The 15,337-nt window shown below is 48.5% G+C and overlaps 1 protein-coding gene across 1 annotated transcript in view; it reads right to left on the bottom strand.

The window, feature by feature from the left end:
• Lrig1 (leucine rich repeats and immunoglobulin like domains 1) overlaps positions 1-15,337 on the bottom strand; it is a 101,529-nt gene that overhangs the window by 16,553 nt on the left and 69,639 nt on the right. The window contains exons 4-9 of the mRNA XM_057764877.1: positions 11,221-11,358; positions 9,092-9,235; positions 7,422-7,565; positions 6,090-6,233; positions 3,644-3,787; positions 1,373-1,453 (exon numbers count right to left, since the gene is read on the bottom strand). Of these exons, the coding sequence (XP_057620860.1) occupies positions 1,373-1,453; positions 3,644-3,787; positions 6,090-6,233; positions 7,422-7,565; positions 9,092-9,235; positions 11,221-11,358 (795 nt within the window). The remainder of the gene's footprint in view (positions 1-1,372; positions 1,454-3,643; positions 3,788-6,089; positions 6,234-7,421; positions 7,566-9,091; positions 9,236-11,220; positions 11,359-15,337) is intronic.

Below are 15,337 nucleotides of genomic sequence, written 5' to 3'. Positions count from 1 at the left end.
CCCACAAGCCAGGGCACCGTGTGCTCCAAGTCCTAGTAAAAACAAACTGAGCTGTTTAGTGAAATCTCCCATAAACTAGATCTAGGAAAAAGCTGTGCCTTATTTCATCCATTAAATATTAGTCACGTTGACCTCTTTTACAGCGAGGGCAGCTGTTATTTCTAACGGTGACAACGGCAATAAAACAAATTCTCAATTACACAGTGCCAATCACTCTGCTGGTAGGCTGAATCAGGCCCCGCCCTCCTCTCGGCAGACATCTGGGGGTGTTGTGGGACAGGCTCTCAAGCTAGCAGGTGCTGATGGCTCCCCAGGCTGGAAAGGTGCTTCAGGGAAGGGGTGACAGTCTGACCTCCCCAGTGACCTCAGACATCACTTCTTAAACCCTCTTACACATACGGCCAGTCCAGCCAAAGGCTATTTCAGTGCTTGCTAAAGCAACCACAAAGGCACCCTAGTGTGTGCAGAGTGGAGGAACGTGTCATGGTAGGACGTGTACTAGTGTCCTTGGAAGGAGCCATGGCGTGGACAAACTTCCTCCCCATATGGAGCATCCATCCAGGCAGGAGGTTAGGGTCCCACTTGTGTAACCCCACATATTCCCTTCAAGTGCACTTCACACAGAACGCCTTCTTCCCGCCTGAGCAATGCTGAGGGTGGAGCTGGAGGCAGAGTGCTGGGCTGTACCACTTCTCCACACTTCTCTCCAGAAACGCCCTCCCTCACAAGCTGCCTGTGGGCTGGCCCCCAGCAGCGTAACTCCAGTGTCATTCTGAGACTTGGACACCTCCCCCCACATATCCGGGTGTACAGATCTGAACCTGCCAGGTCTTGGGCTCAAAGTCATCCCACCTAGCTCTAAAGTCGCATAACAGAGCCTGTCCTCATGAGATAGGTCATCAGGAACCTCACACAGACATGAGTCTAACACAGCAACTGGCAAATTCTCGGAGGGAAGGGCAAAGACTCCCCAGATTGAATTCAAAGTAGCTATTCCTAGTGGTCTCCTTAATGACTGCTCCCAGCTGAGACTGTAATTAATAATAGAAGTACTGACAAGAGCCTCAAAACTATCAAGTCACTGAAAGATATTTCACACATTTTCTAGAAATTGAGGAAGGCGGCCATACCCTTCTGTGCAGAGGACAAAATACTTAGGTGTTTTGGATGGGCTGTGAACAGGGCCAAGACCAGCAGCCCTAAGGAGCACCACATGCTGGCAAGAGTGGCCTGTAAGCAGCTAAGGAGCCCTCACCCTGGTCCCCAGCCTCTTCTCTGCACACAGCACACCCCCTGCTGTCCTTTGTGAGCCCAGGGGAGCTGCTAGAGTGCATCTCCCGCATTACAGAATTGCACACCCAGAAATACTTACAGTTTGCTGAGGTTGTCGAGCCCCATGAAGGCACCACTGGTATCTTCGATTGTACCTGAGATCTCATTATGGTCCAGGTCCCTGAGAAGAAGACAGAAGGTGAATTCACTCCCTCTTGAGCTATGACTTCATTCTTCACTGTAGAGGGAGACCAGCCCCACACCCGAGCTTTTCACTGGGAGACCTAAAGCATCTAGGTGCACCCCAGGGGACCCAGCACTATGTACTGCCACGGCAGTGTGGCTGAACAAAGTCCTTTTGCATACTTCCAGCAAAGCTAGCACACCCATCAAATCCTTTGGCTGGAGCCAGGGAGGGAACAGTAGAGACAGCACCAGAAGAAGTCAACACCTTCACAAAGCAGACCTCTAGCCCAAATGATTCCCAATGGCTCCTGTCTACTCTTGTATTAACCATAGTCCTCTCTCGGGGCTCAACCAGGACACCGGAAGGCATGTGGGAGAAAGGGATGGCAACAAGCAGGGCTCTGCCCTGGTGTTCCTTCAGGCTGGCCTGTGTCTGGGGCCGGCACCCTGCTCCTCATGAGGCCTCTCCAGCACCGGACTCTTAGCCAGAGCAGACATCTGGGTGCTGACTCAGTCTTGTGACCCACTTGCCAGGACAGGAAAAATAAGGCCAACTCCTCGGCCCCAGGCTGTCTGAATAAGGTTAGTACTTCGGCTTCCTCTGAGCTTTCAAGAGCAGGTCACAGTGCCCAGCGACATACCTGCAGCCAGACCCCTACTCTCACATTTGGTACTTTCCAGATTTTTACAGGGCCACGGTCTCAGCACATCCCTTTCCAGAATCCTTGTAGATATGGCCAAGAGCAGAAAGGGATGCAGCTCTTGGCTCGGGGAAAAAGCTGGAAAGTCACTGCCAACTGGGAGTAGAGCTGGGACGCAAGTGCAAAACGCTTGCTGTGACCTTCACTTTCCAGTCTGCAGCTAAGAGAACAGCACTGCTGGAAGGCACCTCCCCTTTCAGTGAGTCCCACCCTGTCATCTTTAGACTGAGTACAGCAGGGGCCCAGGCTGTGGCTTTGTGTGCCTGTCTTCCTGCTCTGGGCCTTGCCTGCCAAAGTCTCCCTCTCTTTGTGGCCAGCTCAGCCTGAATGTTTCTGGCCTTTCTCTTCAGGTCTCACAGACTGACCTCGGCTTGGATAGCTTGGCACTAGCTCTTCATACTCCCCAGCAGTGACTCACTCCTGAAGCCCACTCTGCCAGGTGCGAGTGCAGAGAAAGGCCTTCCTCCAGGCACATGACAGGCGTCACCTCCCAGTAGAACATCACACAGGAGAAAGGCCGCCAAAGCTGTTCCCACTGTCTGTTGAAAACCCTATACCCTTCTGGGAGTTTGGGGCTCAGGCTGCTAGGAATCTGCCTAACTTTTGTAACTACAAAGTCCCAGGAAAGCACCCTGGGCAACCTCACCCAACTGGATGCTGTAAAGGGTGCAACATTCACACTTCCTCTTTGTTAAACCCCTCCCTAGTGAGGCACAAGCAAGGACCTCGTTTCTATCTCTCTGGGATACCAGATCCACTGAAGAACTTCAAGTAGCAGGAAAGTGACCATGGTACCGACTTTGAGAAAAAACTTAAATACAGAAGTCAGGGCTGGGGATGTGGCTCAGAGGAAGAGAGCATGCCTGTCATTCACAAGGCCCTGGGCTTGATCTACAGCAACATGAGAAAAAATTTTCAAATTTACAGCCAGGCCCGGAAGCTCACACACTTGTAATCCTATTGCTTGAAGTGGGAAGATAGCCACAAGTTCAAGACCAGCCTCAGTTATATGAGTTTGAGACTAGCCTGGGCTACAGAGATTCTGTCTTAAGAAGCAAATGAACAAAACCACCACCCTCCCAGCTCAGAAAAGAAAAATGGATGAGCAGTCACAGACAGAAGACTGGATCAGAGACATACCGGACTGTCTGGGTGTTGCTGCAGGTACCCTGTGTAGGCACTGCTTTCCAGACCCACCACCCTGCCCTGCCAAATGTACTAAGAATTATTGATAATAACAATTTTTAAAGAGTCCTTATCCCTCTGTAGGCACCATCCTGGGAAAGAAAAGATTTTTCTGCTGAATGGTAATTTTTTGGTCAATGATATAAAAGTTTAAGTCCATGTTCCCATAGCAGGCCAGCTTTGGGTCCAATTCTGACTAGACACCAGCAAGAGGGAATCTCAACAAAGCAGTTGCTTTGCTGTCTGCTCTCCCACCTGGGTACCCTTTATTCTATCACCCTCAAAAGCAAAATCCTTACAAGACCCGCAGACTCTTGAGTCCCTTGAAGGCGCCTTCAGCGATGTGGCTGATGGCATTGTGGCTGAGGCGCAGGATACTGAGGCTGCTCAGCTCGGCCAGGCTCTCCTCATCCAGCCTAGTGAGATTGTTGAAGGACAGAACCCTGAGGAAAGAAGAGTAAGACAGATGACCATCAGGCTATGTGGATGCTCTCTGCACTTGGGCAGTCATGCCACACCTGGCCTGACCTCACCAGAAAGGGGATACTTAAGCACACCTACAGGAATCCTGAGTAAAAGTGGCCATACAGAAAGAAACCCATCAGGTCAACACATTCATCTAGTCTGATAACTAAATGAAATCCAGGCCAGAAAACTGAGGACTAAGGCTTACACACACTGTAGACACCTGCCATACAACCCAAATCTCAAGGCTCCAAGCCCCTCCATTGCTGGTGTTTACAGAGACTGATAAAGTGAACAGAATCTTGAAGAGTTCTGCACTCAGCAATGAAGCCACAGCTACACTCCTGTATTGGCCAGCAGAGGGCACCGTGAGCCACTGCCTGGGACAGCCAAACCAGGACCTGTCATCTTTGCAGGATAAGACCCTGACGCAGAAGGCCTGGGTTGTGACCACTACACCTGCCATCAACAGGGATCAGCCCCTAGCATTTGACTCTATGTTGGAATCCAATTCTCTTCCGGGTGCTACTGCAGGTGCTGCACAGCACAGGGTTGGTTATGTGACGTATCAGTTATCTACAGGTAGAAAGTTAAGCCTGGACTGGTACAAAAAGAAGCAGAATAAATTGACTGAAGATTAAGGTGTTTTTTTTTTTTTTTTTGGATTTTTCGAGACAGGGTTTCTCCATAGCTTTTTGGTTCCTGTCCTGGAACTAGCTCTTGTAGACCAGGCTGGCCTCAAACTCACAGAGATCCGCCTGCCTCTGCCTCCCGAGTGCTGGGATTAAAGGCATGCGCCACCACCGCCCGGCGATTAAGGTGGTTTTAAAGGTGGTAATAAACACTATGCGGTCCCTCTTAGAGAAATAAGTCACAGTGTCTATCAGTTGCAAAGATCTGGCAGAAAACCAAAATTACATCCTCAACTGCAATTAAAATTAGCTTAAAGGAAGGACAACAACAACTTGGGAAGCAATCCTACATCTGGCTGAGGTTTTCTAATATGGAGCAAATTACTAGGACTAGTCCAGTACAGTCGAGTGAACATTCCCTTTCTCTAGAGGGCACAAGAGACACTGTCATATTGCCAGGCAGAAATGGGAGGAGGTAATTCAAGGGTCTCTCTAGAAGTTTACTTTTCCATGTGGCCCCAGCTCCAGGGGCTCAAACACTTTTTGGTATGTTTGGAGGACTGTCCTCAGGTGGGACTAGACTGAACATCTACAAGGTCCCTCTCTTCCCTACTACTCCTAGCCCCCAACAGACAGCCATGAGTCAGGCTGGTCAGAGCCACTCAGTACCACGGGCAATGGTCAACAGCAGCTTCTCTAGGTAGCAAGAAGCTAAACCCGAGGAATGAACACTAACACAGAACCTAAGTGCAATGAACACAAATGAACACAGTCCCGCAAGGGACAGGACTGCAGCCTTGTACAAAGGACAGGACCAGCTACACTATGAACTCCAGGGAAGTGTGGGATATGAAGACATTTACACTGAAGGTGGACGACCAGAGGAAAACTCAGCCTGCGAGACCCTGTCAGCATCATCAGGGTCAAGTGTCTCTGAGTATGGCTGGCGAAGTCAAAAACCACCGGGGAGGCTAAGTAAGGTGTGGCATTCCTACCAATCGCCTGCTTGGGTGGATCAGTCTTGTCCTATAGCCAACCTTAGCCAAACAAGATAAAAAGAAAGAAAAAAACCATTCTGGGCCTCTCAAAAATAAACCAAAAGAACTAGACAAGTGGCAGGGACAAAATGTCTACTAAGTCCTTCTGTGAGGGGATGCCTAGGTCACACACACACACCCATCCGGGGATCTGTCACTACCATTCTCAGGAGCAAGGGTGCAACCTTGGAGCCCTGTCCGGGAACTTCCCAAAGGACCTAAGGGATGCTGCTTCTCCACACATCCACCATCAGGCACTGGGACACAAACAGGCCAGGAATGAACCCAGTGTCCTGAGGAACTGAGGAAAGGATGGTAGAGATCCCAAAGCTAACAAAGCCTCCCCCATCAGCACACCACCATTTTCCGGTTTCACTGTCCTACTCAAAAGTGACAATATCTAGGCTTCTGTTCTCTGGTATGTCCTCTCCTTCACTGCTGACTCCAAGCCTCAGACCTAAGACTCATGCGGGTCTTCCTTCCTGAACAGATCACCAGGCTCCCGGCCTGTGGGCTGCCTCTTCCTCAGGACCTGTGGGGTGAGTTGAGCCCATGGTTCCTTGACTCGAGGCTTCACCGGGTACTTTGAGTGACTGCTGCCCCAGACTCACAGCTCGTGCAGCTTCTGGCAGAAGCTCCAGCCATCGCGCTGAATTCGGGAGATGGAATTGTCGCTGAGGCGCAGCTGGTGCAGGGCTGTGAGGCCGTAGAGGGAGCCGCCATTCACTTCCACCAGGCTGTTGTACTCCAGGTGTCTGCAGAGACGATACACACAGGATGAAGAGACCGCCACTCCCTCGTCACACAGACAGCAAATAGGAGGCCCGTCTGATTCAGACATGGTCATTAGCACAGAGACGGTAAGGATGCACATCTTGCTCTATGTTCAGTATCAGTGAGACGTTTAACCAACGGGAACTTGCTTTTGTCCATCTGACTTTCTCCCACTGCTCTGCTTAAGTGTATTTTTAAAAAATCCTAAGAAACACATAGATTTAACATAAGCAAGTGGAGGGCAATCGATTTTCTTCTGAGAAGTCTGATCTCAGCAAGTGACCATTTATTTAGATTTCAGATTCCCCAATGAACACAGGAAACTGACATCCAGGTAATCAGAAGTGGAAAGTGTGACCAGCAAGAAGCTGAGAGGCAGGCTCCTCCTGTGCATGCCGTACGAAGTGGGTGTGTATGGGGAGGGGTGGGTAGTGGGACATGCTTCTGAGGATGAGACAGGGCGGCACACTGGGGGCTGTGGGCCCAGGCTTCCAGCCTTGGTCTCAGCTACAAAGACATAGAAGAAGTACAGGCTGAAGTGACTACCTCGTGAAAACACGCTTGGTGGTGGTGGTGAGGTGACACCACCTTTACTGCCTGGCTGTGCAGATTCAAATGACTGTAAAGGTCTAAATCAGAAGATCAGTGACTACCTCTCTGCTATTCTTTTTCAGTAATCTGGCAGCAGACAGCTCTGATGCTGCACACATCTGGCTGGAAACCCCCTGATAAAAGCTGCACATCTGCACTCAGCGTCTTGATTAGCTCACAAGACAGGAATAAATCTCCCAAGATGGACTATACATTTTGGCCCACCTGCACATCAAGAAAGACCATCAACCCAGCATGAGGAAGGAAGGGACTTCCTCTAAGATGTGGGAGTAGAGAGGCTGGGGGAAGCAATCATTCTGCAGTCTTAGGCTCCTGGAGGAAGTGGGGGAGGAGAGCAGGCCCAGAAGACTGGTGCAGTCTGGCTCCTTCCACTTCCTTAGCTGACCATGTGTCCGCTGAAACCTCCTCCTACCTCTCAGGGAAAAGAACCCGGAGTTTGGTTCATTGTGCAGAAAAAGGGCCAAAGAGCAGGGGACTGGGTGGAGGCAGCCACCACACCCAGCTGAAAGAGTCCATGCCTACGTCCTCCCAGAGCCCAGGAGGATGCCTGCACTTACAGCACGTGCATCTTAGACAGCCCCCAGAAGGCACCATCTGTCAGCTTGCTGATGTTGTTTCGCTGAAGCTTCAGCACCTCCAAACTATCAAGGCCCTGGAACGTGAGACCCTCAATCAGCCGAATCCGATTCCGATTCAGGTCCCTATGGAAATGAAGCCATCAGGTCAGAACATCCCATGTGCGCATCTAGCCTGCACCATTCCCAGAAGTTCAAGCAGGCTTTTAAGTCAATGGGGAAACTATGGAGGAGGAGTCTTAGGGGAGCCAAGGGTACACCTCAGATGGCACAGTGACAACTGTCCACAGCATGGGAGATGCAGTAAGAACACTACAGTGACTGCATAGCTAGCTCTATGCTGGCCCTGGTACTGTGGGAGCATAAGCACCCACATTTCTACCCAGAAAAGTCACCATTCATGAGTCTATAGCAGGCCCTGAGCAGGACTCAGGAGATACATTCCTTAACTGAGGGCTCAGCAACAGAAATCCATACCAGATGCTTCAACCTAAGAAAATCCTAACCACTAGGTATCAAATAGCAGCTAACTTCCACTCGGGTGTCTGACAGACCTCCGTACAATGGAGAGAAGTGACTCTTTATGGAGAAGTGGGGGTGGGAGAACACACTTGGCCCCTAGTCCTAGCAGAACAGCTTTCGTTGACCAAGAGAGAGCAGGAATCTAGGTCAGCTGGATCCCATCAGCAACTCTGGGGAAGGTGGGAGAACGCAGCACTAGCTAGGAAGCCCTCGGTTTTCCCCAGATATTTCTGCAGTGTCTCATGACCCTGCTTCACATACAGCGTCTTTGGTCTCTTAGACTGAAAAGAACAAAGCGAAGCTCCAGCATCACAAGGCTGGTGGTGCATAGGAGCACGAGGATAGGACACACTCCACCTTGTCCCACCTGACCTGCAACTGCTTCGTTCTGTTTAAACCAAACTTTGGATCTCAGCATATTCCCTGAAATATACTCTTCTGCAAAAAGGAAGACACAGAAAAGCAAAGAAACAGAGTGGGAAAACCTTTCACTAGCTATGGTTAATTTGGTTAATGTAAGTTTTCTAGCAACCTTTTGCTGTTTATGCTATCTGGAAGGATGCAAATATATTCTCTTATACAAAAACAAACCAGTTAACCTTCTAAAGTTCAGGAATGAAGTGGTGGCTTTCTTCAGTCAGAGGTGGCTGCCTCTGATCAGGCTATAGCTGCATAGCAAAGAATTCAAGAAAGTTCAGATCCCTTCATGTCCAAGGCACAGCCTGCCTCAGTACTTGAAACCTCGCTGACCCTCTGAGATGAGACCACGGTGGATAGTGGTGGTGCATGCCTGTAATCCCAGCACTTGGGAGGTTGAGGCAGGAGGATCACAGAGGGAAAGCCATCATCAGCAGGCATCAGGGACTGCATTTCAGAAGTACAGTGTCAGCGAGGACAAGCATGTATGCACGTGGGTCTTTTCCTCGGCCATCTGAGGCAGCCTGCTGACACCAGACCCAGCTCCTAATTTGCTTTTATTAGGTGTTGCGGCAGGGTCATAAATGATAGTTTATGCAGAGCTTTACCAAGGGGGGTGAGGAAGGGGTGGCGATTGGTACAAGGTCCTTGGGGAAATTTGGCCCCCATAAAGTTTGGCTAACCTTAATTAAAGTGCAGGTTTCTGTACTCACAATTGTGTCAGCCTGGGTAGCTTGAATGCTTTCACAGGAAGCTGGGTGATCCTGTTTTTGCTCAGACGAAGAGTCAGCAGCGACCGTGACAGACCATCAAATGCTCCAGACTCCAGGCTGCTGATGCGGTTGCTTGCCAAGTTGCTGGAATGATTCAGGAGAGAAAATGTAGTGGCAGGAGGAGCCGTCCTCACTCCTTATAGCGCTGGACCCAGCTGGGTCTGCTAGGAAGCACTCAGACACACCCAGAGGGTTAGCTGCTCTCCACTAAGTTGTTTATCATCTGGAGGCTTCCAAGCCTATCCTGACTGGAAGACAGGGAATGTGGGAACGCTGGTAGCAGAAATGTGTGATCAAGAGAAGACACTGAGACACACTGTGCTCATGCTGGTGGGGATGACACTAACCTTTACCCACACCAGCTGCACAACACAAGGCCTGCCTCACTCAAGAGAACCTGTGGGAGTCCTTCTGTTCAGACTGGACAGAAAAGCCCTAAAAGCAAAAAGTCAACTGGGAGGCAAGGTCAAGTGGGTTTTACACTTTGGGAAAACAGCCTTTATTTAAGCCTGAAGTGGGTTTGACTGTATGATTTACATAATGAAAATGTGCAAACCGTTCATTTAAATAAGTCTAACACCTTCAATAAGAACCTCTGTGAGTTCTTTGGAAAACAAGAAGCATCTTCACGGGTCTACATGTTATGCACCAGGGGAGCCTCCTGTGACCACACAGGAGGGGGCTCCTTCTCAATATACATGGCAATGGTCAACTCAGATGCAAGCAGCTCAAAGAGCAAATTCTATCAAGTAGTAAAAAGACAAGACATAGCCAACGATACAGGCTCCTCCCAAGAGGCCATTCCACACCTCTTCCTGCCTTCCCCAGACACATGCCTAAGTGAAAATGAGACAGACAAGAGAGACTCTTCAACCGCAATGGGTTGTGTGCCAAGAGGGAGTGAGGCACTTCTGTTCCCGCCATCAGGCAGCAGCCCAGAGCAGGGCACATGAGGACTCTGCAAATGGGGCTGGACTGTTTGTTCTTAGCACTCCAGATTAAAGAGCAATCGGTGTGATGAAGACATAGCAGTCAACAGCTTCCAAGTAGAAAGTGCCCTCTGTATCTGTGCAGGGAAAGGACAGTGCACTCAGGGTGACAGTCAGTGGCTGCGTTGTTCCACATAAGAAGCACTAAGTGGTAGCTGGACCCCTTTTGAAAGTCCCCTCCCAGGGCGTTATATAGAAGCCAAGGCCTCTTGTTCCCAATTCTTGTGCCTTGAGGAACTCTTGAAAGCAATCACTCCTCTCCCTGGAGACTCAGAAGGACTTGGGAAAGATGCACCAAGTGACACCCATCCTGATGGTCACAGTGAGCCCTAAAGCAGCCTTGCAAATGAGCTGCAGAATAAGTCAGAAGTAGTGAAACGGGAGGAAATGCATTCACAACTAGGAACTGTTTCTTTAGCTTCGGTCTTCACATTCTTCCCCAAAGCAGTATTTTCCTACCTGCAGTGAGTGGATTACATAGGTTTAACTTCTTCATTCCTGTCTACCATCCACTCAGTGTAAGACAGGTACTGAGACTGTTTTTTTAGACATCTAAAACAACTACAAAGCTGAGTAACGGCCCTCTCCAAAGGAGCCAGCCAAAACATGGCTTATTCAAATGGTTTCTGATGCTACAAAGACAGATATGCTCTTTGAACCTGTCTCCCTGTGGTTCGCACCCACTCATCACCCAACCACTCCCTCCCAGCTTCTCTGGGAGACAGCTCAGAGCATGAGAGCCAAACTAGACTTCTAGCAGAGAGACTGGTCCCGACTCCTGGGCTCCGCAATGTGAGGGGGGCAAGTTCCTTGGATAGCCAATTAACCTCTCCTACCTCACGGCTGCCCTCCACCTGTGACACAACAGAGTACTGCAAGGTTTGGAAATGTTCTAAAATGGGTGCCCAAGGGATCATGGGTAGACTCCACTCTTGGCCTGCCAAAGGTCTGTACAACTTCATAGATTTAGCCAAGCCAGGGCCAGAGTTAAGCAAGCACCCATCCTGTGTCTAGGACTGAGAACCAGGGCAGTTATTACAAGGCCTGGAAGTTAAGGTACAGGATGGCAGAGACACTTACAGCTCCCTTATACGCAGGCCATTAGGGAAACAAGAGCTTCGGATTTCCGTGATGTTGTTCAGACTCAGATCCAGAACTTCCAGGGACAGATAGGACTTCAGCTGGCTTCCATCCACACTGGGGATCTTGTTGTGCTGCCTGAAACAGAGCAAGGGTGAGACAACAAACTCTTACCTTCCCCACTGTTTGTTTTTTGCGATTTTACTTTTACCTAAAATTGCAATTCAGTGATATTCAATATTCATTATCCCTCTTTCTATTGCATTATCATCTGCTGGCTCAGTGTTATATATAGACTTTTCTGTGCAGAATAAGTTCTTTGCCCAAATATTGTGCCTCAGCTGTTCCAGCCAAGAGAAGAACATAAGATGATGACATGCCCATTGCCCAGTGATAAATGACATGCAAGTGCACCAAGTTGTCCCAACCCAACCCCATCTCTGATCTCTGGTACCTAGCATTGTGACTTAAGACTGCAGGCACCAGAGCCCAGAGCTCAGTTGTTTGTTATTTTTTTTATTTATCTATTTTTATTTTATGAGCGTGTTTTGGCTGCATGTAAGGGTGTTGAGTCTCCTGGAGTTACAGATAGTTGTGAGCTGCCATGCTGGTGCTGGGAACTGAACCTGGGTCCTGTTTTGGTGCTCTTAACTGCTAAACCATCTCTCCAGCCCACCCCACCCCCCAAGAGCTCAGTTTAATTCAACTGAATATGTCACAACACAAGTTACAATTTCCTGACATGTACTGTATACTAGGCAAGAAGACAAATGGGACTGTAAAAAAATACTAAGATGGTGATGACCAGACCTGACTCTAAACTGAGACAGGTGCTCATTGCTGGGCCCAGCTGGAGCCAAATCCCTGAACCTCTACGTTGGTAATTTTGGCCCTTGGTTTTCTCATCTGAAAGATGAGGCCACAGTCTGCTCCCTGAAACCACACTAAAGCACCTGGAGGGCACAGTGGAGCTTAACTTCCTTCCTGCCATGACTTATTCGCACCTTTAATCCTGTTTCTGCAAAACCAAAACCTAACCAGCCAGTATTAGCAACAGCCGGCAATGGGGTGAGAGCTGGGCACTGATGTGGGCTTGGTTCTGCCTGGAGGGGTCACAGTGAAGTTCACTGGGTGGTAGGTAGTGCTGGGACTGCAGATCCCAGCCACACACTCCCGCCAACTATGAGTAAACAGGGCAGCTCTCCAACCAATCAAAAGCCTTTTGGAACAAAACCCAAAAGAGCCTGGTGTTGCTTACCAAGTGGCATCTCCTTTAAACAAACACTTGACCAAATCGGTTCCAACAGGCATAAACAAGGACCTCTTTCCCAGAAGCTCTGGGACTCTCAGGCTCCTTTGTTCTCTTCGCAAGTCTCCCAGGCCCTGAAGCTCGAAATGCATTTGCACAACTGTGCTGAGGCAGAGACAAACTTTACCTCTCCAGGCCCCTCCCTAAGCTACTTCCTGAGTTCTTCATTAATGTCTTTAATAAAGGCAGTCTCTTCAGTTTTCTGACTCCAAAAGGAAAATAGAAGCTTTATTATGTAAAGTATGGGAAGAAAAAGAACAAGAAATAAAGGACACAGCACTGGGCCTCATCCGGGAACTCTGAATATAGTACCAGGGAGCCAGAAAGAGAGGACCTGGGCAGAGAAAGGATGGCTCCACACAAAGAGTCTGGCACAAGCAAGCCCTGGGACACAGTCTAGCCTCTCTCCTCTCCCCCACACCTCCTCTGTCTCCTCTGCTTTTGTCTTTTGTCTTACACGTTTTTCTTCTTTCTTGGCAGTATATTTATCCATTGAACCGCATTCTAGGCCCCCATTCTGGATAAATGCCACTGTGAAGAAGACAAGACATTTTCACACAGTGGAAAAGTTCCCCACCGAGCAGAGAAGGCAGCCATGGAGACTGTGGGAGTGAGGCATGAGCTCTGGGAGAGACAGGAAGAAGTTGCCAGGACAGGCCTGAGAGGAGGACGGAGGCAGAAAGAGCCAGTTGGGGAGATCAGGAGCTGGGTCAGACTTAAGAGCTGGCCTGTTGGGCCGAACCAAACCAGGGAAGCACTCAGTGGGCCAAGTGAGAGGGGTTGCCACCAGAAACAGGAACACGAGAATTAAAAGAGGAACAGGTAGCACCCCAAGAGAAGCACTGGATGGTCAGCAAAGCTAGCCAGGTGCACAGTGCCACCTGCAGTCAGTTCCTAGCCCAGCAGCCTAACAAGCCAATCAGGTCAACAAGCTTGGGAACTTGGGTGAAGGCTCAGAATAGGCTCAACTTTCAGATCCTGTGGGTCCCACACCCGCAGATTTAAGCAAATGCATTCATGCACGATAGTCAGTAGAAAAAAATGAGACCTGTACTGCACATGTGCCAACTTTCTTTTCATCATCCCCAAAACCACAAAGACAGTGACTTACAAAGTACTTGCACAGTCTTGACTATTAAATGTAAGTCAGAGATGACTTCAAGTAATGTACACAGGTCCATGCAAATACAGCGTTGTTTACAGCTGGGAACTGAAGCATTCAGGGTTTAGTTATCTATGAAGAACTGCTACAATTCGACAAAAAACCATCATGATTAAAATATCAGCAACGGGGGCTGGAGTGATGACGCAGATCTCTTCCAGAGAAACCGAGTTCAGTTCCCAGCACCCATGTCAGGTTGCTCACAGCAGCCTGTAACAGCAGCTACTTCTGGTCTCTACAGCCACCCTGAGACATGGAATACAGTCACACAAACACACACCTACACATAAAAGAAAAACAATGTTTTTAACTAGCAGAGGACTTAAATAGACATTCTCCAAAGAAGATACACAAATGGCCAACAGGTGTTGGTAAAGGAAGCTAAGTCAGTCCCGACAGCAATGATCAAAGGAACGCATGGACATGAAGAGTGCAGAGAAATTAGACTGCGGCAGGCAGTGGGGGTGAATGGTACTTCAGAAAACACAACGGTCATCAGATAATTGGCACAGGATCACCACCTTTTAACACGCCCCCCCCAGAGCAGATGACTTCAAGAGGACATTTTCACATGTTCACAGAAGCTCTACTCAAGAGTATTCCAGAGATGAAACAACCCAAATGTCCAGTGGCAGACAGATATAAACTACAGCAGCCCAAACTATTGTATCACCTCATATGGGGCCACATACAACTGAACGTACGAGGCTGCCAACGTTTGGTAATACACTTATGAATGCACACCATGACAAAATAATAACGCAAAACTGAATGTGTAATGACTCCATGTTTCCCATGGCGCTTGCCCGTGGTGTGTCACATGTCTTCACTGCAGCCTAGGTTCTGAACACACAATGCCTGTGCTGCACATGTTGATACGCCACGGAAACACAACAGCTCACAAACGCCAGTATTTTACTTGTAAACACACCAAAGAAATGCTTCAAAATAATGTATGACTTATTGTCAATAAATGTTTATTTTGTATACCTAATTTATACACCCGGTATACACATTAATCATTTAATGTCTGCCATTGTGCAAGTTTTCTGTTCTTACAGAACATAATCATTTAATTCTAAAAAACAAGGACTTATATTTTCCTGTCACTACTGAGCATGTATCAAATTAGTGTACCTCTGAATTATATTCAAATGTTACATTTTGTAAAATTGTTGTTTCAGTTGCTGACTTCAATTTCATACACAAAAAACTGTTCAGTGAATTTTGGCTTAAATTAAGATAAAATTCCAAACAGTTTGTGCATGGACCTAAACATACTTCTACCATTTTGCACAACATATACAAAATGGCATTCCTAGCACTGTTTGTGTGTATCTGCACATGTGCGCATATGTGCATGAGTGGGAGAGTACACAAGCCTGTGCATGTGTGAAGACCTGAAGAGGGCACTGGGTCGCTCAGTGCTACGGGTGTTTGCACAATGCCCAGCCTCACATAGGTACTAGGATCAAAGCTCTAACCCTAACCTAGGGACTGCAAGTTTGAGGCCAGCCTCAACTACATAGCAAGTTCTAGAGAGTTCTAGGTACCCTGGGCTACATGATGAGACCCTGTTTCAAAAAGAAAAAGAGGAAAGCAGGCAGGTACCAAAAAATAAATAAATAAATAAATAAATAAATAAA

Source organism: Chionomys nivalis, chromosome 1, assembly GCF_950005125.1.
Source record: "Chionomys nivalis chromosome 1, mChiNiv1.1, whole genome shotgun sequence".
In the NCBI taxonomy this organism is placed as follows: Eukaryota; Metazoa; Chordata; class Mammalia; order Rodentia; family Cricetidae; genus Chionomys; species Chionomys nivalis.
This window is presented reverse-complemented; position numbering and strand designations above follow the sequence as displayed.